Raw genomic sequence first — 25,202 nt, 5'->3', positions numbered from 1 at the left:
GTCCACAGGCCGTTCGAATCTATAAACTCTATCCTAAATGTCTTCCTCAAACCTCCTGACCAACAGACCAGTCTTCTGTAGCTCTTCCTTGACTTGTTTGACGGTCCACTCTCCACGATGGAACATACCCGCACCCAACGCGGCATCAACGTTGGTGTTTTGGAAGACCTCGGCGAAATGAGCCGCATTTCCAGCTCCGCTCGAAGCGATCACGGGTATTTTAACGGCCGCCTTGACGCTTCTGATCAACTCGAGGTCGAAGCCCGAGTTGGTTCCATCCTTGTCGATACAGTTCAGGAGTAACTCGCCCGCGCCCATGGCTTCGACAGCGGTGGCGAGCTGTATGACGTCCAAATCGCGTGTTTCGCGTCCGCCTTTGACCGTGCAGGCATACCAACAATACTTTTCGCCCTGTGGACCAGGGTACGAGGTCGCAACAGTGTGATGGGGGGTGGCCTCTGCCGACTCCACGTATACCCGCTTTGGGTCGATCGATACCACTACGGCTTGCGCACCGTAAGCTTGACTTATAGACTCGATAGCAGTCTTGCCTGTCAGAGTCCGGCCAGATGAGAAGTACTGCTCCGCGGCAGTGACAGCATCAGAGCCGATTGAGACTTTGTCGGCGCCCGATTGAAAGTAAAGTGTGGCAACTTCCAGCGCTGGCACGGTTTTCCCGGTTTCAGGATCGTGGGTATCTCGGATGCCTCCTCCAATCGTGAGCGGCACAAAGACCGTTGCAGATGCTTGTCTGAGGACTTCCAGCATCGGCAAATCGCGCAAGGGCGTTTCCCGAAAGGAGGTGATGTTTAGGAACGTGACCTCGTCTGCGCCCTGTTCGTAATACTGTTGCGCCTTCTGTACCGGTTTACCAAGATTGCGTACAGCATTGCCCGACTTCTCGCGCACGTCGTACTGATCGCCTTTGGTGACTACAAGATCCCCCTGATCGTTCGTCCGCACATCAAGGCATGCAATGACCCGGCGAGTGAGACCCTCCTGAGTCGAAAACTCTGTCAGGTCCTTGATCGTTGCGTGACGATTGCCTTCGAGGAACGCCTTAAGAACCCGTTGCCCTGCAGCTCCACTCTTTTCTGGATGGAACTGAGTGGCGAGGATGTTGTCTCGTGCGATTGCTCCGACGAATTCTTCATCACCGTAACGCGCTGTTGCTACTGTCCATCCATCCTTCTCTAACTCGCCCTTCTTATATGGGACTGCGTATGAGTGAACGTAATAGTATTTGCTGTCAGGTCGCATGCCGTAAATGCTCACATCTTGCGAACCATCCTTGCGAGTATTTGCCGAGTTCCATCCGATGTGAGGGACACTCTTGTTGGAGTTGTCAAATCTCTCTAAGCGACCACGGGCGATCCCCAGACCAGGGACAGCAGGGTTCTCCGAAGATCCCTCGAAAAGAGCTTGGAGTCCGACACAGATGCCCATGAATGGCTTGCCTGATTTGATGTGCTCTCGCACCGGCTCGACGTAGCCGGCATTGGCGAATTGTGTCAAGCAGTGCCCGAAATGACCAACGCCGGGTAAGATTAGTTTCTACAGGAACAGTCGCGAATCAGCAATGCACATCGGTAGGTCGGCTCGACAATCCTTGGCCATCGTCGTTGCCGCCGGATGATTGGAATACCTCTGCCTTGTGAACGTCTGCCGGTGTCTTCACCCATTCCACCTGCCAACCGAGCTTCTCAATTGCATTCACGAGCGAACGAATGTTGCCCGCGGCATAGTCCAGGAGGTGCACGACCGGCATGCTCAACGGATAGGCGTCTTTTCTCTGACGATAAAGTTCGAGTCGGATTGCAGAAGCACAATTTCGCAACCGTGCTGCCGACGATGACTCAATGGACTTGGTGATAGAGATTCGTCTATGTTCTTGCAAGAGTTATGCTCGGGAGTTTACATTCACGAACGTGCCTGAGTTTGTGCCTGCATATATCGAAATTCTTATCCGATCGCTTGCTCGGCGACTGATGACTCTTTTTTACACTATATTTCGTTCGCAGGTCATTGTCCCACCTTTGAGCTGCCCTGAAGCGCAATAATAATGCAGGTGGAGTCTCGAATGCTTAGGTAATTCAACAGCCCTAGAGCACTTTTCGTCCACTCCGGGCGGGCAACCATCGTAACATCGGAGGCGCGCGCCCATACGGTGCTGTATCCATGAGATGGATTCCCACAATTCACAGCCTCCATGCGCAGCGCCAACTTTCGACGTCGAGGAGAAGAGTACAGTACAGTACAGTGTGTGCACGCAATGGTCACTACTTGCATGTAGGACCGAGGATGGGCATCACTGTTCTGAATGGGCTGTCTTGATCCAGGACCAACCTTGTTCAACTATACATTAGAACTATGCTGATGCACCGTTTTATGCACAGTCCCTTTATCCAAACGGCAACGTCCCTTGCAGGCAACCCTCTCGTCGCCGTTGCAAGTCCGTGAGAACAACCTTGGGAGCTAGGGAATCTGACAGAACGGCGACTTATCCGACAAGTCCGTGTGCTGGACCTCCCATCGCCACTGCGATATTCGGCGCCCACGGGCCCTGAACACCGGGGACAGTGCACGGTTTTCTGGAACCGATATTGTGATGAAACATGGAGAAGGGGGTCAGCCCGAGGATTAGTCGCAATGTCGCAGGCATTTTTTTGCAGCCGTTATGATCACGCCATCGACGCAATTCCAGACCCTCCTTTGTCCCTCGGCGCACGTCGAACAATCACGAAATGGAAATCACGAGTAAGGACATGGTACTGTAAAAAGGCACGGAACCAGATCGGCCATGGTATGTACCTGGCGAGGACTGAGCCGTGCCTAGCTTTTCCTGCATTGCGGAGATTGCTTGCCTGTGTTCCAATGTTGTTGTCGAGTGCAATATGCTGGGAAGTGACCTCACTTCTGAACTCAACGGTGTTAGGGTTGGGGTTATGTCGGAAATGCCTGTAGACCCCAGGTAGAATTCGTGGTATGTAACCACATTACACATGAGCTTCGATCTTGTGCAAGACAAAAGTTGCGTTGTTAGTATGTACGTCTTCTGCCACAAGTTTCCTATCACAAGTTTCCTATAACGCCAACGCCTCCGTGCAGCTGCGTGTAAAGTCAGGCGCGCGCGCATCGACTGCGTCGCTCTTTTAGCACCGAATTTCTGATATATTCGAAGTCGTCGCAGAGATATTCCTTTGAAGTAGTTCTGCAGGTCGAAAGGATAGTTCGCATAGCAATCAGAACACCGTACCTGCAGCTCTGCCCGTGCGAGTTGACACTGTCAATGCGATCTGTGCAAGCATCATATTCACTACTGTGAAGGGGCGTCGAAAGGCAGACTGGCATTCTTGATACAGCTTTCATGCTCGCCATCGTGAACAAGAACCCATCGAGTCGGAGGTGCAGGTTGCTTGTCATAATCATGCGGCAACCTTGTTCACGGAATAGTCCTTGAGGAACTCCGGATCGTTCTCAAATTCCTCCTTCAGCTACAATGCTGTTAGTAAAGATTCTGCTTTCGTCTGACTTCGAACTTACAATGTCCAAGCCACCGACAAATTCTCCATCAACGTAGACCTGGGGAAAAGTCGGCCACTCGCTGAATTCCTTCAGGCCTTGTCGGACTTCATCGTCGGCCAGGATGTTGAAAAAGCCGTACTTGATGCCGTTCTCTCGCAGGATCGCTACCGTTTTGCGACTAAATCCACATTGCGGCGCGCTTGGAGTGCCCTTCATGAAAAGCATGACAGGCGCTGCGCTGACCAGCTGTTTGAGATGTGCGTCCAACTCCTCCTTTGACCTCTCCTTCGTGTCCTCAACCGCAGACGATCCGTTCTCTTTGGCATCGCTGTTGGACGCTGCCGGAGCCCCAGCTGGTGGAGCAGGCGGGCGAGTAAGCTGTTGAGCCGGTGGCAGACCCGTTCGATTTACAGTTCCGGGCGCTGATTGTCCCAGTTGTTTATGAACTGCATCACCCACTTTGGTCGCATCAGTACCCTTTACGATCTCCAGTATGTTGCTGTCTCGCTGCAATATCACAGAAGGAACCTGTGTAATCCGGTACTCTTCACTGGTCTCATAGAGATCCTCGGCTTCGAGTGCTAGAAAGGTGATCTGTGGCGGGTCGGTAATCGTGAACTCCTGGGCTAATTCGTCAAGTTTTTTGGACATCACTTTGCAAGGCTCTGCCCAAGAGGCATGGAAGTAGATGACGGCTAGACAATCGGCCGGAAGTTCTGAAATGTGTTGCTTGAACTCGGCCGTGGAGGCAATCGGCTTCACTGCACATTGCGGTGCCATTTTGACGGAAGGTGAAGATGTCACGGGTCGCTGAAGTGTGCGGCAGCGCCGTTCGCAATGCTTTGGCGGAGTGATGAGTGGAAGCAAGGGTGGGAATGGTAGATTTGGCGCGCGGTATTGACAATGTGTCCAAACGTAGGGAGTCTTGAGAGGGAGTCTGCCCGAACGGTCAAGTGATTTTTGTTGCAGAAGATAATCAGATAACAAACTCGCGTGGCAGACCCTCGCAAAGATTTGTGAGCAAACGCCGCTTTCACCCCACCTTTCGCAATGTCAGTGGCCGAATTTCGTCATCAGTCGCGATGACTAAATGTTTCAATTGTCGTGAGTCCAGAGCGCTCCCGCCGCAGACAAATGGTTTGATCCATGATTTCAGCCTCGTGTCGAAAAAGCTGAATAGATCAGATGGCATCCGCTACGCCCTCTTCCGGCATCTTTGATCTCGCTTCACTTGGGCGCGTGGAATTTAGCCTATGGTATCGAGACTGCACACGGACGGACGAGGTCAAAGTACATCATACTGGCAATCCCGAAAGCTGCCGATGTCCGACTTCTCCCAGAACACGAGACGAATTTAGGCGGTTGGCGAAGCGGCGCGCTCTGGACTCTCTCTCGATGCGATGCGATCTTTACCATTCGGTCCGTCGCGTGGACCGACCTACTGGCACGCGGGGTTCAATCGCGGTTATGACGACTAGCACTTTTTACATTTTGGGCGATTGACGAGGCCTCTTTGTGTCGCTCAGTCCGTTGTACTCGGGAACATACAAGAGAATGATGGCCCAGAAGAATTATATGGGATTTCCATGAGACGATATCGCACCCTCTCCTCATCAGAGCCCATCAAAAAACCAGTCCATCCCCGCAGTTGCTGTGCAGTTGTAAACGTTTACGACCGTCGGATTGCTCTCCGAGCTCCATGTACCCAGATACTACTCCCGGCAGGCATTATTTCTGACAGCTCCAGGAGAAGTGATCGACAAAGCAGTCATTAAACCTCGACCATTCGTATCCGACTACAAATCACAACAGCCTCGTGACCTTACCACGCTGCACTTCGATTTGTCACAATGTTGGAAATTGCAAAGAGCAGCATGGCTGCGCTCACTCCAGCCTCCAAAAAGAGCAAAGTCCCACTCTCGGATCTCCTGCCTCCTCTCATTTTCGGAACTGCAACATTCAATTATCAATACAACCCAGATCCTTACGAACTCGACCCGACCGGGCTCGTCCAGCAAGCCTTGGAATACAAGATCCGTGCTTTCGACACATCTCCATACTATGGTCCATCAGAGGAGATTCTTGGGGCTTCCCTGGATACTCCCTGGGTCCACGCTAACGTCAGACGAGAAGAGTACTTTCTCCTCACGAAATGTGGTCGCATTTCTTCGGACCACTTCGATTATCGTCCGGCTTCCATCGCCGCGAGCGTCCGCCGCAGCCTGGTGCGCTTACGGACGACATACCTGGACGTCGTCTACTGCCACGATGTAGAGTTCGTATCGAGCGATTCTGTCGTGGCAGCGGTCCGCGAGTTGCGTCGATTGCGCGACACCGAAGGCATCGTCAAGTACGTCGGCATCTCCGGCTATCCGGTGCCTGTCCTGGTTGCTCTCGCGACCCGTATCTTGGCCGAGACAGGGGAGCCCTTGGACGCGGTCATGTCCTACGCCAACTTCACGCTGCAGAACGGCGCGCTCGGCTCGGCCGAGACTCTGGCGGCGTTCGCGGCCGCGAAGGTGGATGTCGTGCCGAACGCATCCCCGCTCGGCATGGGCTTGCTGCGCCGGGAGGGAATCCCTTTGGGCAGCTTGGGCGATTGGCACCCGGCCCCGTACGACTTGCGAGCTGCTGTGGCTCGCGCGAGTGACCTCTGCGATGTCCACGGCGAACAGCTCGAGGTCATCGCACTCCGCTGGGCACTGGAGGAATGGCTCGCCCGGGGCGCGCCGGTGGGAAGCCGTGGGGATCCTGCTGCGGGTACCACGCCTGTGGCGGCCACGCCCACGCCGACGTCGGAGAAATCGCCTCGCCTTGGAGTCAGCGTGATGGGGGTCTCGAAAGCTGCTGAGTTACGCAAGACCGTGGAAGTCTGGCATAGCATTTTGGAAGGCCATGCGGGAAGCAACATCGGCACTGCGAATGATCTTGAATCGAGCTTGACTCGTCGTCAAGTCGTACAGAAGCTGGCCAGCGAAGTCCAGGAACGCTTGGGCAAGGAGTGGCTCGATTATGCTTGGGATAGTCCTACGAAAGGCGCGAAGGTTGTCAGTGAAGGAGAGACAGATGAGACTGCAAATCAAGCGTAAGGGGGTACACAGTCGGACAGCTGAAAGTGAATCGCCAAAGCACGATCTGGGGCGTCAGATGTGGAAGATGTCCTGCGTTGCCTTATGATTCCGTCCAACGCTAGCTCCACTGCCTTCTGGAATTTACGTTTCCGTGCCGAAAGACACAAGATTAGAAAATCCGTCTGCATTCTGGGAAATGCAGCTTAACAGTCAGGATCAGATCCAAGGGATATCAGAGAAGATCTAGCAGCATCTGAAGCTTTATAGGGATCTAGCGTTCTGCATACAGGACAGCGAGGAAACTTCTTGCTCGAGAAGATGTACAACGGGTCTGGGCGCAGCCCACGAACCGCGGCCGTTCATGTTCCAAGCCCATCTAGAACGTCGTGATTGATTGATTGCTGCATTGTCCCATCGCTTCATGTTGTAGCTTTCCAGATTGAAGTCCAAGCGGAAATCGCGGCCGCCAATGCATCTCTGCCGAACTTGCAGTCGACGCTGAGTCGTGCAATAAACGGGACAGGTACGATGTGTAGTTGTGAGGTGGGTGCTAAGGCCACCGGGAAATGACAGACATAGCACCGGAGAGCTATATCCAGCTTTGGAGAGAGCACGACGACCGAATTGTACACATTTATCAGAAGATGGATTTGGTCAATTTCCCCGATTCCTGGATAAGAGACTTTCATGGCATGGTATTCAACGAGCGATATGGTTTCGCATGTGGCTACTCGTCATCCTCTTCGTCGTCGTCGACTTCCGCCAGGTCGTCCTCCTTCGGCACAACACCCTTCTTGTTGGCCTTGGCCGCGGCGGCAGGGCCGCTGGCTTTGCTGGTGGGCTCGTCGTCCTCGTCCGCTTCTTCGTCGTCTTCCTCCGGCGCGTCCTCGTCGGCCTCTTCCTCCTCCCCCTCGTCATCGTCGGCGGGCTTTGACGTCTTCTGCTTCTTGGCTTTGGGAGCTGTGATATTCAGTCGCGTCAGTTCGAGTCGTGTAGCACGGGCGTCGGGATATCATCCGCTCGAGCATTGTGGTGGTGGGAAGATGGGTATCGACTCACCCTCGGCCTCGGCCTCGTCTTCTTCCTCTTCCTCCTCCTCCTCATCGTCGTCATCTACGTCATCCTCGTCACCATCGCTCTGGTATCTGAGCAATGCTGGTCAGTACGGATTCCATGTGATACACAATGACCCGCATGCGCCATTGGCTCAAAGACCCGGCACGAGGCATCGGCGCATACGGTGTGCAACCGCCAAATGAAGCTCCAGGTCGTGCGCCGAGAGGCGCGGCCTGTCTTCGTGGAGACGACTATGGGAGGGACTCACTCCTCTTCCTCTTCACTGTCGTCTTCGGGGAGTTCGACGAGCTCCTCAGGAGCGTCCTGCTTGCGCTTGCGGGTAGACATGGTACGGATGTGAGTGAGTGAGTGTGTGTCGAAGTGGCAGATTGAGATACGCGTCACAAGGATGACAATGAAGCAGTTGTGAGACGAGCGGCTACTGTAATGTATATCTATAGAGTGAAGGGGAGAGAGAGCGTCTCAAGTTAGAGAGAGGGCGAGAGGGAGAGAGAGAGTGAGGGACGGGGAGCGCGCGAGGAGAGAGAGAGCTCTCGTCCAGGGACGCGCGCACGCACATTGAGCGCAGAACGTGGAAGCCCAGCATGGCTCTCCCGTTCGACGTAATGCGAATGACGAGGATGCACCGACGCTGTTGGGTGATTATGCCATGCGCAGGACGAGGAATCTACGGGATCCGCATAGGCCGCGACCCCTGCAGCCGAGAGGAGAGGAGGAAGCTCTCGCGCGCGCGCAAGCATCGAGGAGAGAGCGAGAGGGAGAGGGAGAGAGAGAGAGAGGGAGAGGATGGGGAGAGTGAGGGAGGCGGGAGGAGGCCTGACCGCCCATTGATGATGCGATGGCCAACAGCGGCAGCCCTGGAGGTGTTGGGAGCGTGATTATTTCCCGGGCGAAGCGAGGAGGAGGAAGAGGAACATCGCCCAGGTGGTTGTGGTGGAAAGGTGGAATGAGGGCGGGCGAGCAACCTTGGAAGCTGTCGTGACGACAAGTGAAATAAACCCTTAGAAAGTCCAGTGCAAGTCCAGTCCAGTACGTTCCGTACAACCCAATAATAATACTACTACAGTACTGTGCTGCGGTCACCACAGCTCCCGGCTCTTCGCATTGGCCAAGTTCCCGACTCTTTTTGGCCTACAGTCTACAGTACACTGAGTATAGCACGGTACCACGGAAAAGTGCACTGCGCGGTGACGGAGTTGGCCCACCCTGTCCATTGCTTGCAGGTGCGCACTCGATGGTCCTCTCTCCGCAGAGGCAATGCCATGCTTTCTCCCCTTCATTCCCAAGGTTCTTTCTTGAAGAGCCACGCCGATTTGGCTCGGATTGGGCATTCGCCTGTCACCACACTTCCGGCGGCCATACACTTAGCCTGCGTCATTATTATCAGGAGGTAGGCATAGGATACAGCTGGTTGCGACCCGTCACGTGATGAGAGATGATCGTTCTCGTCATCATCGTCATCCCTTTCCCGACTCATCATCATCATCATCAATCAATCGGTCAGACGTGCCGCACGTGTTTGGCAGTCATTGTTATGAACTATCATCAACGGTCAACGATCAACGATCAGCTACCTGTGTCAATTCTTGTGCTCAGACCACCCGCGAATTGTGCCATGATGCACATCTACCGTGTCCCGCTCAGATAATATCACAATGTAGATGCACGCCTATCGCACAAACCTACCTCGCGCATTGTCCAGGGCTGGTCGCAACATCATACAGATTGGTGCATCCTAACAGCCTTGGAGCTTAACCATCACGTCGTTCGTCATCACTCATCCATTTGGAATGCCACCAACCGTGCACGTTCAGCCCAGCTCAATGACAAGTTCCTCTCCAGCCGCCAGCTAGGACGGGCTTCTGCCCTCACGTCCTGGCCGAAAGTGTTGAGACTGGACACGTCGAGTGGCTGGTTCGCTCAGCTGCGTGCAATCTGTCTCGGATGTTTTTGGTACGGTCTAGCACCACCCGGCAGATCTTGTGCTCTCCGGAAGCGGATCTTTTTGGGAACTCTCCTCTCGAGATCGTCAAGCCCGAGCACGCTTACCATGATGACGCGGATTGGTTGCGATGACGACCACGATGAATACAGGTTGGAAAAATGACCAGGCCGTGCAGCGTGTCGGTAGCTGTGTTGAGCAAACAAAATGGGCACGCATTGATGGGAGTGCGCTTTTTGATAAGCAGTCCTGGATAACTTGTCGATAGAAAGCACTCGCGAAGGAAGGACATCTCCTTCCCTGTCGTTGCATCTGCATGAACGTTGGCAATCTGGTAGTCTGCTCGTCAAAATAACTCTGAAATATGTGAGTGGATCTGTTGCAACCTCGCAGGCTTTCGTCCTACAAATACCCAGGTAGGTAATTGAAGCTCACATGCGAGGATGCTTTCAGAATTGTCAAAGTCGAATAGGCGGGACACAAGCTCCGAGAGCTACAGCATAGTACATTGCTAGCATGTCTTGATTAGGTATTTGTAGAAGTCATGGAGACAGCTTCATCAATCATTGGAGATTGAGCCAGGCTGTTCTGTAATATTTCCTCGAATATCGACATTTGATCTGCCGTGCTCTGGGCGTAGATAACATAATAATTGGCGGGGCAACTTCAACGCAACATGCCTGTGGACAATCGAATTGAGGGCAGACTGGCCCTGATCACAGGTGCTTCAGGAGGGTCTGTACTCAGACATCCACCGCCGCTTCATCGCCAGTCTCGTTTTACTAACAACATGCGATAGCATCGGTGCCGCCTGCGCTCGCGATCTTCTTGCAGAAGGCGCCGCACTGGCACTGACGTATTCGTCGAACAAAGCGTCGCTCGATCAGCTCATCCAAGAGCTGGAACCGGCCGCCAATGGCCGCAAGATCACCGCGCACCAGGTGAACATGGCCTCCGACGAGGACCTTCATCGCCTTTTCGACGAACTTCAGCAACAGCACGGCCAGGCAGGCCCCGACATCCTGATCGCAAACGCTGGTCACGGCAAGGCCATTCCGAACATTCTCGACATCGATGTTGACGAATTCGACTACACGATCCGCGTCAATCTCCGCGCCAACTTCGTCCTCTCCAAGCTGGCCGTGCCGCATATGCAAGCGCAGCATTGGGGCCGCATCGTGTACATATCCAGCATCGCCGCCGGCGGCACCTCCATCAACGGCTGCCACTACGCTGCCAGCAAGGCGGGGATGCAAGGGTTGAGCAAGAACCTCTCCGCTAAGCTCGCGAAAGATGGCATCACCTGCAACGATGTGGCGCCGGCCATGATCACGGGCACGGGGATGATCAAGGACGAGGAATCTCTCAAAGGCACCGTCGGCGATCCGAAGAACATCCCCGTCGGCCGTTCGGGTTCGACACAGGAGATCGCCAATGCCGTGACGATGCTGGTCAAGACTGGTTACATGACGGGACAGAGCTTATTGATCGCAGGCGGACTGAAATAAGAGGGATTCGAACGGTCGTTCCAGTAGAAGAATGGATGAGCCCGATCTCGATCCTTGACTGTTATCTAACTCCGCAGATACTCGAGCACTTTTGGTCCCCATACCACCTCGCGCTTGTAGTATCGAAATTCAGGCACATTCCCCTGACCGAGCCCTTCAATGGCGTCTGCCAAAGCTTCCGCTTGCCCGCTAGCTTTGATGTCTGCCAGTGTATACAAATAAGTCTTGAATGAGAAAATGATAGCGCCCGTCTTGGGCAGTCGAAACAGGGACTGCCGTTCCGATCGCAGACAGCAATCCTCAACTCGAACCTCCGCCCGCTGAGCTCCAATCGTCGCCTTCAACTCCTCCGAGATCGGCTCGCCGTTCTTCTCCCGTTCCAGGTCGTCCTGGCTTCGAAAGATGTGTGTCCCTCCCAGTTGGAACAAGACGTCGTTCGTGGCGATGCTCCAATTCCTCCGCCGGACCAATCTCCCCAGCTCCAGACGAGCGAACGTCCTGTCCATCGACCTTTCCAATTTGGACGTGTAGCCAGGTACGGGAGCGTGCACGCCTGAAAGCGGGAGACCAAGTCTTTCGTAGAGGTTGAAGCCCGCCGGGCACGGATTGACAAACCCTTGCAAGTGATAGATGGGACCGCCATCCTCCGCCCGGGACGAAGGAAGCATGATGATGAAGTCGGCGTCGACCTGCCCGCCCAGGGTCTGTAGAGCTTCCCGAGGTGACTCCGGAGCCTTCAGAGCTACAGACTCGCCCGTGACTGCGTTGATTAGACATTGACCTCCAGCTCGTCCTGGCTCGGGGTGAATTGCAAACATGCTTGGAAAACGCCTCGGTAGATATGTGCCGAACATCCATTCGTACAACTCAAAAGCGGCCGGGGCAGCCGTGTCGGTGCATTGCAGAGCGGTTTGAGGATTCTGCTCTATGGTCTCTCGTCGTGTCTGGATGCCCGTTGCATACGTGCGGTCGAACGCTACCAAATCCGACAGTTCGCCGGCTTCCAAGCCTTTTTCCCTCCGAGATCAGCATCGTTCGTACCAAACTTAATGGGGGAAAATTGAACGTCTTGCTTACCCATGGTGAGGTGGTATTTCGGTTTCAATGGCGCATTTTGTGGGACGGGAGTGTTCGCCCAGTCGAAATGATCGAGCGGCCGGATGTTTGAATATGGGTCTTGAATGTCTTTCTCTACTTTTGCGTCGAGACACTCGACCACTCCCGGCTTGGTGGATCGCTGATGATATCTCTGCCAAACTACAATTACGATCAATAGACATACGACCACCGCCATGGCCATCTTGGTTTCCATGTTGTGCGTCTCTGCGTTTCGCCCTCTATCCGATACAACCTTCGGGCGGGAGATAGCGGATGCTCACGGCAACAGGAAAGTGTCGAGCACACTTTGGGTTGTTTTCGAAATTGACCAGGCTTGTCATCCAATCCAATCCAATCGATAGATAGAATCCAAAATGATGTTCACTGTCAATATTTGTTATCTACTATCTACGCCCTATGATTGACAGGCGGCCAGTAGCTCCGATAAAGCTATATCATTCGGGCCGAGCTGATCATGGGCCGCTTTGAGCAAACCAGTTTGTAGCGACATTGAGAAGGAAGCGACGGCGCAGCTCTCTGTCGCGACGTTCTCATTACGAAGTGACGTCTCCGCCGTTGTACAGAGGGGAATCGTTTGAGCGTGCCCAAAGTTTCCACGCATGTCAAGACCGCTCTAAATCCATTCGCATTTTCGGAGCATTTGGCTTCGGCGGGCCTCCATCACGTAGAACATCAGCGTTCAAGCATTGGAATATGAAATATGTAAATTGAGGCGGCGGAGAATTCAACGTCATGCACTTCCTTTCACGAAAGATTGAAAGGAATCAACGTGGCTTTACGATACAGGCTTCAACAAGATTATTGCAAGGCCGATGTGTGGCCACAGAACCCAACTCCTCCATCCATGAAACGGAATTTGAGGCCTGATGCACAGTCATGTGGTAGTCGTTGAGTTTCTGGCCCTTGAGTCCTGCGCGGCACCAACCTGTGCCCCTGTTTTCGTGGCGGATGCATCGTCGCCAGCAGATCTTGCAAAGCTGGGTACCTTCTTGTGCCCGGTCGCGTGTTCAACGAGCTTGGCCGGCTCCGGTTTGCGGTGGCCACGAGCTTTGCCGCCGATCACAGGCAGCTCCCAGAGAGCATATCGAATGAAGTAGAGCAGGAAGTCGTAAGCGAAGACGAGCAACCACGGCCCCAAGGTCAAGATCGCAAATAGAAGCTATGGTCGCGTTCAGTCATTGCACCCGTCCCGTGCGGATCGCTGTTACAACGTACGAATGCGCGCGCAACCCAGGTCTCGATGGCCTCGAACGACGCCGGAAGAACAGAAAGTCTGCCCATCCTGCGTGTGGGTGTGGAGTAGGGGTGCGCGATCCCGCTGCGGGCGAAAGCTGGGACAAGGCGACGGCTTGCAATGATACGATATCGCCCAAAGGCGAAACGAGAGCGAGAGCTCCGGGCGTGGTACGTCTTGATGAGAGGCTTGAGCGCAAAAGATCACGATCGTATATAGTGCTAAAACTACATGGAATGTTGGAGTTGCTCTGGATCTCAAATACTGTACTGTACCATTGAGAGGTCTGAAGCGGAGTAGGACCACCAATGCGCCGAGCCGGCTGCCTGGCTGGGCGGTGCATCATTCCAGTACTCCAATAGCTCTCTTCACGACTCGATAGCGTTGCTTCAGAAGTTTACTCGTCGCACAAAGTGGAGCATCGCCATGACCTGGACGCTCCTTGGATTCATTTCCTCACATCAACGGGGACGATGTGTGATTCCCACAGCGGGGAAACGGCTACACTGACCCTGATGGTGGAAGTGCTTGCCGTTCAAGAAGGAGTGTTTCCACCACAGTCCCCAGCGTTGGAGTAGCTAGGAGTCGTTGCGATCACGTGCGACGGGAGGACATCGTCATAGTGCAGTTTGAAGCCGGAGGTCGTCCAGCAGAGAGCCTCTCTTGCTTACATGCATTCTTTGCGAATCACACAGAACACATCTTCTTCCACTGCTGCCATTGTCCCTCCAAGATCGTTCGCAGTAATCACAAAGAATCCAAAGATCGACGTCAGAAGACACCGTGACTGCATCCTATCTTCGACGTCGTCCTAGCATACACTGCTGCCTTTGCTCAACATGGCCTCCGGCTCCACGCCCGCTACGCCTCTGCTCTATTCCGCAATCGCCTACAAAGACACCATCCTTGCAGAACATACAACGTCGGCTGCAGCAGGTACCGTTGCCACCAAGCTCGCCGCCCTAGTGTTGCCTAAAATCACCCACACCGCGGCGCAGAAATTGACCTACGAGCACAATGACGATCTGGTACACTATGTTGCAGACGCCGCGCCCTCCTCGCGTGATCCAGCACATCTCAGTGCTGCGGGATTGACCTACCTCGTCGTCGCCAAACGCCCTCTCGGCAAACGTGTTCCCTTCACCTACCTCCTCGCGACCAAGCAGCGTTTCCTCAAGGACTACGACCCGGAACGGACCGATTTCGCCTCCTTGCCTGCCTACGGGGCCGCCGCTTTCAACGTCCAGCTCAAGAGGTTGATGCAGGAGTTCGCCTCTGGTACCGCACAGGGTGGAGACCTCGCCGAAGGTGGAGATGCTTTCGCATCAGTACAGGCCGAGCTGGATAGCGTGCGAGGGATCATGACTGAGAACATCGAGCGTGTGCTGGAGCGCGGCGAGCGGATCGACCTCCTGGTTGACAAGACGGATCGGCTGGGCGGGAGCGCGACGGAATTCCGTGTGCGAAGTCGTGGGCTGCGGAGAAAGATGTGGTGGAAGAACGTGCGCTTGATGGTGCTCTTGGCCGTCGTCATCGTCTTCTTGATCTATCTACTTGTGGGCTTTGGATGCGGATTGCCAAGTAAGTTGTCTCAATCGCGCGTTGCGCTTCTCTCTTGGGCATTATCGAGAAAAGGCGACTGGATGTTAAACGGAATTTTCACTAATGATTCATCTCAGCGTGGTCGCGCTGCATAGCATGATGCTCAAAGTCCTTTGTGGCCACAACGACTCCATTCCCATGCCATTTCCTACATAACCACTCAAAGCGGAATTTGCCTGCCCTCTTTCTATCGATGAGGTGGTCGTGTCACGAGAACAGACCCGCACCGAGCTACCCAGACCCTGTATGGGTAACGTCACATACTTTCCTTCACCTCAAGCATGTTAAGGATTCTGTTCGCATCATCGATTGATGTTTTGGAGCGGCTGTTGCATCCGTTTACATTTGCGCTACACCCAAGAGTCATTTGGACAATTGGTGGACTCACTGGTCTTGACCATATGTCCAAGCTTACAGCGGCACCCATTCACTACGAACGGACTCCTCCAAACGAGTGCTTGCTTCTCACAAAACCTCGAAGCGAGTTCACTCTGTTTGACCCAAACGACCACCGTTCCACCGTATCGAGCAAATAAATGACAATATTGCCTCCACAGAACCGCAACTCGCTGTTATCTCTGGCTCTGCAATCTCTTAAGCTCGACAGGGAGTCACTCGTGGAATATTTGCTGGTGGAGTGCTCGTAAGTGGACATGCCTCTCAATCCTCTCCTCGTTTCAAGGGCCATATTTGGGCACTATTTCAATGGTCTTGCATCGTTTTTGGGCGACCAGACACTGCTTGAGGATCTCGTTGGCATACTCTGGAGGGAAATTCCTGTCATGCTCGCCGTCTTGTTGGCTCTTAAGCATAAGGGAAACGCGAGTTAGCTCATCGTTCAGGACAGGGATACCAGGAGGCCTTATTACCTATGTTGGCTGCGTGAACTAGAACACCATATCTGGCTCCGCTGCAAGTTTATAGGTTTTCCAGCGGAGAATCCTGGAGCCACATCTTTTCGACAATGTGCACTTGCATAGCTTAGGGAGGGTTATTCATCTCAGGCGTATCTCAATATATGTATATGTTCAACCTCGATCACATTTGAGGCAGACAAAGCGCTGTAGCCCACATGAGTACAAGGTGACTGCTCTTGCATAGACGTTCGGCGACCGTCCTGGGAGATGAACGAAACGTGCTGAGCTTTGATTTAAATCTACGTAGCAAAATTGTGACGCCCCAGACGCCCAGTCAATCAACATTCAATGCAGACTCCTCACTCAGTACTTGCGGCGGAACATCCATACAGGCCATTGCACGACCACAGTTCGGTGGAATGATAGCCAGATTCGGATATTGATGGTCCTATCCCGACATGCAAATTATTACCTCTGATGTCCCAAAATATCTACTACTCTCGACCCTTCGTTCGCCTTCTATAATGAGTCTCTTTCATCTTCAAATTATGATTGTCTTGGTTTCCGAGTCATCGCGTTTGCATACTTGAATCGGTAGAGTCCATACACTCTTGTGGTCGTCGGCTGCGGGGCTGACGCGCCTTGATGCATGAATCCACCACATCGTTCAATTTGGTGTCGAAATATGCTTGACATGCATACAACGATAAGTTTGATGGTCTTTAGGGGCCCGAAAAGCTACTCAAATCCTGTCACTCTGATCCAAAATTGCAGCCTGCAGTAGCAAATGCGTCTTCTCAATGTTGATACATTCACGTTCACCGAGTTCTTCGGGATCAAACCGCCAAGTTACGCAATTGCATCGCACCGATGGCTTGCGGGTACGGAGGCTATGTGGGAGGATATCCATCGAAGGAAAAAAACAAGTCAAGTAGGATATCTTAAGGTGGTAGGTTTTGTGGACTACGTCAAAAAACAGCTGCCACTTGTCAAGTGGTTATGGATCGATACGTGCTGTATCAAGCAGCAGAGCGATCGGGAGCTTTCAGAGGCAATCAATTCCATGTTTCGATGGTATCGCGAGGCGGAAGTATGCCTCGCTTATCTTGAGGACGTCCCAACTTCAATTGATATCACTGCCTTCGAGCATAGCGTATGGTTTCGGCGAGGATGGACATTACAAGAGCTACTTGCGCCGAGCGTGGTAATTTTCTTGTCCAAAAATTGGCAAGTAGTCGGACACAAGGGACATGCCGGCCAAGGCCGTAGTGGTATAACAATGGATACAGGCCCCTCGCTGATGTATCGCATAAGTGGTATCACAGGCATTGCGGAGGCGGTCCTGCAAGATTACGACAACGCTCGAGACCTAAACACGAAAGACAAATTGAAGTGGATGCAAAGCAGAAACACAACGCGTGAAGAGGATCTCTCGTACTGCCTCCTCGGTATCTTGGACGTCAGTATGAATATACGGTACGGAGATGGCGATGAAAAGACTCGAAAACGACTTATGGAGAAGGTTTCGAGTCGAGAGGCCTTGATCCAAAACGAATCCCACGATGACTACCGCATAGAGTTTAATCTTGCAGAGATCCCGACCACTGATCATTTCGTAAAGCGCGAAGCGGATATGCAGCATCTGACAGCTTTCTTCGCATCTGAGGCTCGCAACGAGAGACAACAAGTCTTTGTGGTGTTTGGAATGGGAGGCACAGGCAAGACACAACTATGTGCCGAGTTCGCAAGAACGAATAAACTGCGGTTTGGTGCCATATTCTGGTTTGACGGATCCTCAAAAGATGCACTTGAGCGATCGATGGCGCAATCGGCTTTGCGACTACCCAAGCATAACGATCCACTCTCGGTCCACAGGGCAGACACACAGATAGATGACTCGCAGTTACGTAGCAACCTCTTGCGATGGCTGGCACAACGCGCTAACACTGGATGGTTGATCGTCATCGACAACGTTGACCGCGAATGGCAGCAGAATGCTAAAGATCCACAAGCTTATAACTACCGCGATTACCTTCCTCATGCAGACCATGGAAGTGTGCTAATAACGACGCGGTTGTCTTCACTTCAGCGGCCGCAAGCAAGCCTCAATCTAGAAAGTGTCGACCGAAAATTGGCGAAAGAAATGCTCGAGATCCGTGCTGGCGGCCTAGTGGAAGGCAAGTGGTTTCAGACACAACCCGAATTGGTAGACTGCTAACTTGAGATAGGCATTGATGTACTGCTTGATATGCTTGGCGGATTACCCCTTGCATTGGTTCAGGCCGGCGCTTACCTTCGAGAGACGGGGACGACTGTCGCTGATTATATGGAATATTACAAGAACACCTGGGAGGATCTGATGCAAAGCCAAAGTCGATCCCTGCTACAAGAGAACGGCGGAGAGAGCGTTCTTACTATATGGAAAATGTCATACGAGCAGATTAAGAGCACAGATATGCTTGCTGCGAAGTTGCTTGATTTATGGGCGTTCTTGCATCGTGACGACGTCTGGCCAGAACTCGTGCTTACAAGTCAAGCCAACAGTGAGCTACTAGGTCTCGTCGAAAGCTCATCCTTCATCCGGGCGACCAAGCTGTCACTCACGAATTCCATCGGGACTCTTGCGAGGTTTTCTATGATCAATAGAGGGACATCAAGCAGATCACATTCCATCCATCCGGTAGTACACACTTGGTGTCTGCATAACCTTACGACCCCCGTGGCACGGAATGAAATGCTCGCTATTGCAGTCAGCTTGGTTGCTCAGATGATCCAAGTCTTGCCGGAAGACGTGACTCGACACACTAAGTTGCGACTCGCCGCTCATGCGAAAACGGTTGGGTCTAGAATGGAGTCGCTCACCGTCAGTACCGAGCTCGCAGATGATTGTGACCAGATAGCGACATTTCTTGCGGGCTGGGAGAAGTCCGATGAAGTTGAGACCTTGTACCGTCAAGCTCTACTAGGTAAGGAAAGACATCTGGGACCCGATCACTTGTCAACACTGCAAACGGTCAACAAGCTTGGCAATTTGTACGCCGGTCAGGGAAAGACAGGCTCTGCAGAGGAGATGTATCAAAGAGCATTGCAGGGCAAGGAGAATACGTTAGGACCAGAACATACCCAGACGCTTGCTACGGTTAACAACCTCGGACTCCTATATGCGGATCAAGGCAAGATGGCAGCGGCGGAGGACATGTACAAGCGTGCCCTGCAAGGATATGAAAATGCATTTGGACCGGATCATACTTCGACGCTCGTGATGGTGAACAACCTCGGTATCCTCTATCGGAACACAGCGAAGACCGCGGAGGCAGAAGAGATGTATCAGCGGGCCCTCCGAGGCAAAGAAAAGGCATGCGGGCCAGAACACACGTCAACTCTCTACACCGTCATCAACCTTGGCAACCTCTACGCTGATCTGGGCAAGACGGCAGCGGCGGAGGAGATGTACCAACGTGCTCTCAAGGGGTATGAGAAAGTCTGGGGCCCGGAGCATACATCGACGCTCGACACATTGGACAACCTCGGCGATCTATACAGGAAGCAGGGCAGGCAGACGGCCGCGGAGGAGATGTATCAGCGAGCCCTGGCGGGATATGAGAGCATGTCACGGACGCCCAAAGTAGAGGCGCGCGTCACTCAGATAAGAGCATCACTCTCATCCGTGCGGGTCGACGTGACCGCCTCGGTTTCGGAGCCTGCACGTGAGACCAGGCCGCAATCGACCTCTGCTTCTACCCAGAATACTACATCGGACCCTCATTTGGAGCCGACGCCTTCGATCCCTCGCAAAGGGCTACGCCAGGCGGTGCTCGCGCTGCGGAACCGGTCATGGTCGCTATCATCTACTCGGTGAACGACTTCGCGAAAGGACCGGGCAACTCGAAAGACTTTGTGCTCAAATTGGCTGCAACCGAGAACCATGATGGCCATCGGCTCGATAGAGTTTGGGTTGCCATTCGATTGGTATCATATTATGCTATACATTATCACAGGCCCATAGCTGGAAGAGCCGCACCAGGGAAACCTCTTGCGCCCGCCTCGGCTGCTTGCCACTGTGTCGGCTGTACAACTTTGATGCTCACTGTCCCTCGCCTGCTGTCCGCGCCTTCAAGGACATCGTGCGCACAGGCGGACGATCAGACAACGCGAGCTTCTTCCTGAACGGACCCAAGCGAGATAGTGCCAGACAAGCAACATCTGCGACCGCACGGCTATTGATCACTGCTATTCACTTCTCGTGGTCATTGCTGAATGGCTGAATGCAAGAGCACGCATCATCGACGGCCCATAGATCGAGAAGAATTGATTTTCTGTCTTGCGCGAGACTTCGCCCTTTCTCTTGTGACAGGATGGAAATTCCATGCACTCGAGTAGAGGCTTCATGGTTCCCGTACCAGATCGATCGGTGCCCATGGCGATTCATCGAGGTGCTAGAGGCGAGAGGGACATCAATCGAAAGTCTCCTCCCTCGCCACGAGCTCAATCTCCTCGTGGCCTTCCGTCAACAATTTCGGCGCTTTCCGCCTCCTTCCCTCGTCCTCGTTGAACAAGTCGTCAGCTTGCAGAGGTCCCGCGTTCAGCCGCAAGGCCGGCGTCGCGGGCGTTCTGCCCTCCTGCGCCAAGGACAGCGCGCCGTCCTCGTCCGGTCGCCGTCTCCTCACGCGCTCGTAAGCCTGGTCCAAGGCGACCTCGATCGCACATCGGACCTTGAGCGCGCAGAGCGACGGCCACACCGACCGCTCGCCGCGCATGATCCAGAAATCGACCTCTTCCTTGGACGGGTTCTTCAGCAGCCGCCACCAGTCGAAGACTTGGACTTCGGGGACCAGCTTGAGGAAGTCGCCTTGGATGGTCTCGTCGTTCAAGACGCGCTTGAGCCCGTCGGGCAAGAAGCCCATGATCTCGGTCATCAGCAGGCCCTGCTTAAGGGCGGAGGCCAGATCGAAGCGGGCGAGGTCCAGTGGCCAGCGGACAAGCCGAGTGAAGGCGGGCTTGTTTCGTCGTTCGTACGGTAGAGACGGGGAGACGAAGGGCGCAACGTAAGGTCGAGCTTGTGAGACGATGAAGTGGTCGATGTTGAACTGCTGCTTCAGCCGTGCGATGGGTGTGCGACGTGCTGTGACCGAAGGCGGACGGCGCAGCTCTCCTCCACTACCAGGGGGACCAATCTCCAGAGCCCGAATCTTACCGTCCCGTTCTTTGTAGAGAAACTCGATCGACAACTCGGAGAAGGACTCAATGTTCGTGATGTGTGATGCCATGGCTGCAGAGCGGATCAGCATGTTTGGCGCAGTGAGGTAGTTCAATAGACTCGGAATTTCCTCATTCGGAGGGGAGATTTCAATGTTCAGTATTCGCCCGGTTCGCTCGTATGCCTCGACGAAGGTGATGTCGCCCACATTTGCACGGATGGCTTCTTCGAGGACTGCCGGATCGAGGACGAAACCTTGCTGGAACAGTCGGTGAGCGCGACGTCGGAGAATCTCGAACCAACCATGGATCCGGGTCTTCGACGAATCGGCATTGTATTCAGCAAGGTCCGCTTCCAGCTTATCACGTTTCTTCTGAGCGGATGATGCGAATGCGCTGAGGTCAATGCTATCGCCATGCAAGAAGTGCGGCAGTTCATCACTCGTGCGGATGCAGACTAGTGCCGCGATGAGCGCGCCGGTAGCCGTTCCCACGATGACCCGGGGAAGAATGTGATGCTCTTGCAGTGCCTTCACGACTCCGAGATGGCATAGGCCGAAGATGGAGCCTCCCTGGAGGAGCAGCGCGGTACTTCCATAGGTGCCCTTCGAGTCGTGCAGCAAGTCCAATTTCTCCTGCGCAGTGAAGCGGCCAGTCCCAGAGTGTGGCGCGGTCGGAGAGTCGGCGATGTAGCGAACGGCGTCGACCGATTCGGCGATGTAGGCTTGAATACTCGATTTAGTAAAGGCATATGTTCTGTCATACAACTTCAATTTCGTGACGTTGAACAGATCGCGCATCAGTCCATGGCGGAGATAACTCGCAAGCGCAATCGGGTTCCCATTTCGACGCAGACGGGCAAGCTCGGTTCGCCTCTCTTCCAGGTGGCGGTGGTCGTAGTATTTGTCGATGGGATTCATGCGCCAGTCGTAGGGCTCGCGAAGCTCGTCAAACGCAACCGCGGCGTCCCACCATTCCTCGTAGCTGGTGGCATTCTTCAGAGCGGTAAGCAGGCGTCGTTCTTCGCCCTTGCTCGTCAATAAATTCCATAAGCCCTGCAACATCATAGCCGGTCAGCGCGCTTTGTACGGGAAAGCTTGAAAAGTAGTGCTGGCGAGATGAACTGACCGAACCCCAAGCGTATGCGATATCACCAACGATGAAGCCACCTCCAATCAGGGCCTGTTCCCAGGTGGTGGTGGCCGGCTGCAGTGTCATAGCTGGTGACCGGCGAGATTATGGATCGGTCGTACCACCATCGGGCAAATACTGCACTGTACTGTACTGTACTCGAGGCCGATGCGGATGTGAATGGGCGGAACGGTGGATGCGTGGTGGCGGTCAGAGATCAGTTGTGTGGTACGGTTGGCCACCCTCGTGAGCACTGCACGTGTGAGACACGCTTTGTTTGTGCTGGATGTACTGTACTGTGCACAGGAGGACTCGGATCCAGTCAGCATGTGCAGCCAGCACCCTTGCATTCGTGATTGATTTGTTTTGCCCAGCGACGGCGGGTATACAGTACCTATAGTAGAGTATATGTGGACACCTTAGGTATGGAAACAGGTCTCAGCCGAACGTGACTTTTCTGGCTGCCTAACAACAGTGATGGGTACTTGGGAGTGTAGGTTAGGTAACCATATATTGCCCCGGTGCTGTTCTGTATTCGAGCCAGCACATGTTTCATTGCCAAATGAGGCGCTTTCAGTGAACCCCGAAGCCCAGGGCTGGCGGCCCAGGGCGAAATTCGAAATTATCGCTGTAAGCAGTGCAGATGGTGATGGATTTCAATGATGACTGCCCACGGATTGGTGGAAAGTGCCGTATCGTCGTAACGGGTCAGCATCGTTGGATCAGCGAAGCCTCGGCCTGACGTCAATCGCCCATGTATCCGTCTGATCTACAGTCCGACCCTGAAGCTCTCATCACAAGCTTGGGAGCAAGCCCGCCCTCCACCTATTTGACTAATAATCACAATCACGATATTACTACTCCTACTACTACTCACCATCGCCATTGATCTCTGCCAGAGTCGCGATATTGACACCAGTAGTGTCCCTTCGATGGTAGGTACTCAACAAACGGATCTATCTGACTTTCGTTGTCTGTTGCAACTCATTGTATTATCAGAGTGGTTTCTTGCAGGATATATACCATAGCCATAGTGTTTGTATTCATCCAAAGGTTGCCAGGGTGAACGATCGAGGCAGGTCATTACATCATCTGTTCGGATTTACCAGCAATTAATACCGTCACCAGTCAAGCCTTGCCCGCATCAACCCATGTGCAGCGGACAGTAGTACTGTAGCCCCATCATTCATACAGATCGTGACAGCTTCTATAGCACTCATGAATTCCCTTTCAGTAACCTTTCGAAGACTCTACCGCCCGATCCCGTCACATATATCCAAGGTAACCTTCGCCGATGCTGCTGAGATGTTCCGATTCCAACATTGATCCACCAATTCTAGAAAACAATCAACTCCGGTCCCCGCCGCAAGATGCATATCGAATCGATACCCATGAGTGTGTCCGCCCTAGCTGCGACAATCATCCATCAAGGTGTTCCATGTGGCAATCTCTAATATCTGCTTGTGCCATATCATTAGGGGTGGGAACTGGTGACAATTATGCCTACCGTGAGTGGTTCCCGAAGTGAGCCTAGACACCGAATATTGTGTGCTGACAGTCTTTGGGCCGTTGATTACAGTCGTCACCGATGACAAAACCAAAAAAGCGGTCATCATCGATCCTGCGTACACAGACGAGTATGCATTGTCTTCGATACCTCCCACAGGCGCATGCCTTCTGACTTGAGCGTACAGGGTGATCCCAACGCTGAAAAAGGCCAAAGACAATGGCATCAAGATCATCAATATCGTCAACACCCATCAGTAGGTCCTCAGTCAACCAATCGCTTGTAGCGCAGACTGACCAATGCTTCTAGTCACGGCGACCATGCTGGCGGTAACGAGAAGATCGTAAGGGCCTTCGTTGATCAATGTCCATTTTCAAAGCTTACCTTATCCCTAGATTGAAGCGTTCCCGTCGGACAATCTTACCGTGATCGGTGGCAAGGAGTGTTTGAAGGTGAAACATGTGCCTGAGCACGGCGAAACTTTCACCATTGGCGACAATATCAAGGTCACTGCCTACCACACGCCGTGTCATACCCAGGACAGCATCTGCTACCTGTTCGAAGACGGCTCAGATCGTGCGGTGTTTACTGGCGACACTCTGTTCATCGGCGGTCAGTCATGGGCACTCCCGAGAGTTCAGTAGCTATGGTGCTGATGTGTTTCGCAGGATGCGGTCGTTTCTTTGAAGGCTCGGCCGCGGAGATGGACAAGGCTCTCAACCAAACCCTGGCAGCTTTACCCGATGACACAAAGGTTTATGTGAGTCCATTCGTGGGATTCCCTTCGGAGTAACATCAATGCTGACATGTTATGAAGCCGGGTCACGAATACACCAAAGGCAACATCAAATTCGGCATGAAGGTCCTGCAGTCGGAAGCGGTGAAGAAGCTAGAGGCTTTTGCTTCAGCGAACAAGGAGACCCAGGGCAAATTCACCATCGGAGACGAGAAGAAGCACAACGTTTTCATGCGCTTAGAGGTGAGTCCTGACGATTGGTGGACTTCGGGTGGTGGAATGATCATGCTAACCATATCCAGGATCCCGAGGTGCAAAAGTTCACGGGCAAAACAGAACGTGTCGAGGTGATGGCAGCCTTGCGAGAGGCCAAGAATTCCATGTAATTTTAGGCTCAAAGTAGTCCACAACAGACAGTCATGATTGAAAGCCTTGCTCTTTGAGAAAGTGACTGTGCAGGTTGGACACATAGCATGCCCGTGTGGACCTTTCCCGCTGGTCTATCATGCTTCGGGGCCAGTACGTCGCAAGAACCCATGGATCGTTCAATGCCCTCCTGAGTTGGCATCGATCGGGGAACAACAACCCTAAGGATAGAAAAAGCCCGGTCGGCACCCGGGGCAGGCTGATCAGCACAGGGCAGCCGCCTTTCACATGCCGATGACGAAATCATGGGTCGATCGGTGAACTGGGCCCG

General features: G+C 53.4%; 11 protein-coding genes across 11 annotated transcripts; 6 read left to right on the top strand and 5 right to left on the bottom strand.

Annotated features, from left to right (window-relative positions):
- On the bottom strand, nt 1-2,021 carry K489DRAFT_378444 (imidazole glycerol phosphate synthase HisHF). Its single transcript, XM_033604406.1, has 2 exons — nt 1,646-2,021; nt 1-1,554 (listed from the first exon to the last, which is right to left on the bottom strand). The coding sequence occupies exons 1-2, from the start codon at nt 1,766-1,768 to the stop codon at nt 34-36; spliced, it is 1,644 nt and encodes a 547-aa protein (XP_033461091.1). The 5' UTR covers nt 1,769-2,021; the 3' UTR covers nt 1-33.
- Nucleotides 2,022-3,425: 1,404 nt separating this feature from the next.
- Nucleotides 3,426-4,305, bottom strand: K489DRAFT_316126 (thioredoxin; the record flags this gene model as incomplete). The annotated part of the gene is made up of 2 exons (XM_033601135.1): nt 3,426-3,494; nt 3,544-4,305. The coding sequence occupies 2 exons, from the start codon at nt 4,303-4,305 to the stop codon at nt 3,426-3,428; spliced, it is 831 nt and encodes a 276-aa protein (XP_033461090.1).
- A 1,094-nt stretch (nt 4,306-5,399) lies between these two features.
- Nucleotides 5,400-6,964, top strand: K489DRAFT_393481 (Aldo/keto reductase; the record flags this gene model as incomplete). Its single annotated transcript, XM_033606781.1, has 1 exon — nt 5,400-6,964. The coding sequence occupies one exon, from the start codon at nt 5,400-5,402 to the stop codon at nt 6,612-6,614; it is 1,215 nt and encodes a 404-aa protein (XP_033461089.1). The 3' UTR covers nt 6,615-6,964.
- On the top strand, nt 6,889-8,056 carry K489DRAFT_172370 (uncharacterized protein). The gene has a single exon (XM_033599388.1). The coding sequence runs from the start codon at nt 7,163-7,165 to the stop codon at nt 7,853-7,855; it is 693 nt and encodes a 230-aa protein (XP_033461088.1). The 5' UTR covers nt 6,889-7,162; the 3' UTR covers nt 7,856-8,056.
- Nucleotides 8,057-10,182: 2,126 nt separating this feature from the next.
- K489DRAFT_172209 (NAD(P)-binding protein) lies at nt 10,183-11,273 on the top strand. The gene is made up of 2 exons (XM_033599386.1): nt 10,183-10,350; nt 10,415-11,273. Exons 1-2 carry the CDS (start codon nt 10,292-10,294, stop codon nt 11,121-11,123), a joined length of 768 nt encoding a protein of 255 aa, XP_033461087.1. The 5' UTR covers nt 10,183-10,291; the 3' UTR covers nt 11,124-11,273.
- Nucleotides 11,189-12,417, bottom strand: K489DRAFT_387645 (uncharacterized protein; the record flags this gene model as incomplete). Its single annotated transcript, XM_033606343.1, has 2 exons — nt 11,189-12,132; nt 12,201-12,417. The coding sequence occupies 2 exons, from the start codon at nt 12,415-12,417 to the stop codon at nt 11,189-11,191; spliced, it is 1,161 nt and encodes a 386-aa protein (XP_033461086.1).
- A 502-nt stretch (nt 12,418-12,919) lies between these two features.
- Nucleotides 12,920-13,698, bottom strand: K489DRAFT_378439 (uncharacterized protein). The gene is made up of 2 exons (XM_033604405.1): nt 13,458-13,698; nt 12,920-13,401 (listed from the first exon to the last, which is right to left on the bottom strand). Exons 1-2 carry the CDS (start codon nt 13,521-13,523, stop codon nt 13,117-13,119), a joined length of 351 nt encoding a protein of 116 aa, XP_033461085.1. The 5' UTR covers nt 13,524-13,698; the 3' UTR covers nt 12,920-13,116.
- A 371-nt stretch (nt 13,699-14,069) lies between these two features.
- K489DRAFT_172162 (synaptobrevin-domain-containing protein) lies at nt 14,070-15,343 on the top strand. Its single transcript, XM_033599385.1, has 2 exons — nt 14,070-15,057; nt 15,156-15,343. The coding sequence occupies exons 1-2, from the start codon at nt 14,316-14,318 to the stop codon at nt 15,176-15,178; spliced, it is 765 nt and encodes a 254-aa protein (XP_033461084.1). The 5' UTR covers nt 14,070-14,315; the 3' UTR covers nt 15,179-15,343.
- Nucleotides 15,344-16,591: 1,248 nt separating this feature from the next.
- On the top strand, nt 16,592-20,092 carry K489DRAFT_172145 (TPR-like protein). Its single transcript, XM_033599384.1, has 2 exons — nt 16,592-18,112; nt 18,164-20,092. Exons 1-2 carry the CDS (start codon nt 16,723-16,725, stop codon nt 19,792-19,794), a joined length of 3,021 nt encoding a protein of 1,006 aa, XP_033461083.1. The 5' UTR covers nt 16,592-16,722; the 3' UTR covers nt 19,795-20,092.
- A 510-nt stretch (nt 20,093-20,602) lies between these two features.
- Nucleotides 20,603-22,721, bottom strand: K489DRAFT_393475 (uncharacterized protein; the record flags this gene model as incomplete). Its single annotated transcript, XM_033606780.1, has 2 exons — nt 22,260-22,721; nt 20,603-22,186 (listed from the first exon to the last, which is right to left on the bottom strand). Coding segments are annotated over exons 1-2 (1,674 nt in total), but the record flags the coding sequence as incomplete, so codon positions are not given.
- Nucleotides 22,722-23,600: 879 nt separating this feature from the next.
- On the top strand, nt 23,601-25,079 carry K489DRAFT_378432 (putative hydroxyacylglutathione hydrolase). Its single transcript, XM_033604404.1, has 9 exons — nt 23,601-23,657; nt 23,741-23,770; nt 23,842-23,899; nt 23,957-24,025; nt 24,079-24,112; nt 24,165-24,381; nt 24,438-24,529; nt 24,587-24,748; nt 24,808-25,079. The coding sequence occupies exons 1-9, from the start codon at nt 23,633-23,635 to the stop codon at nt 24,889-24,891; spliced, it is 771 nt and encodes a 256-aa protein (XP_033461081.1). The 5' UTR covers nt 23,601-23,632; the 3' UTR covers nt 24,892-25,079.
- The last annotated feature ends 123 nt before the right edge of the window (nt 25,080-25,202 follow it).

This window comes from Dissoconium aciculare, assembly GCF_010015565.1.
Source record: "Dissoconium aciculare CBS 342.82 unplaced genomic scaffold K489scaffold_4, whole genome shotgun sequence".
NCBI classification, from domain to species: Eukaryota; Fungi; Ascomycota; class Dothideomycetes; order Mycosphaerellales; family Dissoconiaceae; genus Dissoconium; species Dissoconium aciculare.
Note: the sequence above shows the minus strand (reverse complement) of the source record. Positions and strands in the feature narration are given on the sequence as shown.

Bases quoted from the DNA above. Each gene is read 5' to 3' on its own strand.
- K489DRAFT_378444 (XM_033604406.1), bottom strand. From the start codon at position 1,768: ATGCCGGTCGTGCACCTCCTGGACTATGCCGCGGGCAACATTCGTTCG. The intron at 1,555-1,645 runs GTATTCCAATCA...CTGTTCCTGTAG, and splicing joins CAGACGTTCACAAGGCAGAG to AAACTAATCTTACCCGGCGT.
- K489DRAFT_172370 (XM_033599388.1), top strand. From the start codon at position 7,163: ATGACAGACATAGCACCGGAGAGCTATATCCAGCTTTGGAGAGAGCAC.
- K489DRAFT_172209 (XM_033599386.1), top strand. From the start codon at position 10,292: ATGCCTGTGGACAATCGAATTGAGGGCAGACTGGCCCTGATCACAGGT. The intron at 10,351-10,414 runs GTCTGTACTCAG...AACATGCGATAG, and splicing joins ATCACAGGTGCTTCAGGAGG to CATCGGTGCCGCCTGCGCTC.
- K489DRAFT_378439 (XM_033604405.1), bottom strand. From the start codon at position 13,523: ATGGGCAGACTTTCTGTTCTTCCGGCGTCGTTCGAGGCCATCGAGACC. The intron at 13,402-13,457 runs GTACGTTGTAAC...ACGCGACCATAG, and splicing joins CCTGGGTTGCGCGCGCATTC to CTTCTATTTGCGATCTTGAC.
- K489DRAFT_172162 (XM_033599385.1), top strand. From the start codon at position 14,316: ATGGCCTCCGGCTCCACGCCCGCTACGCCTCTGCTCTATTCCGCAATC. The intron at 15,058-15,155 runs GTAAGTTGTCTC...GATTCATCTCAG, and splicing joins CTTTGGATGCGGATTGCCAA to CGTGGTCGCGCTGCATAGCA.
- K489DRAFT_172145 (XM_033599384.1), top strand. From the start codon at position 16,723: ATGCGTCTTCTCAATGTTGATACATTCACGTTCACCGAGTTCTTCGGG. The intron at 18,113-18,163 runs GCAAGTGGTTTC...AACTTGAGATAG, and splicing joins TGCTGGCGGCCTAGTGGAAG to GCATTGATGTACTGCTTGAT.
- K489DRAFT_378432 (XM_033604404.1), top strand. From the start codon at position 23,633: ATGCATATCGAATCGATACCCATGA. The intron at 23,771-23,841 runs GTGAGTGGTTCC...CGTTGATTACAG, and splicing joins TGGTGACAATTATGCCTACC to TCGTCACCGATGACAAAACC. The intron at 24,382-24,437 runs GTCAGTCATGGG...TGTGTTTCGCAG, and splicing joins CGACACTCTGTTCATCGGCG to GATGCGGTCGTTTCTTTGAA.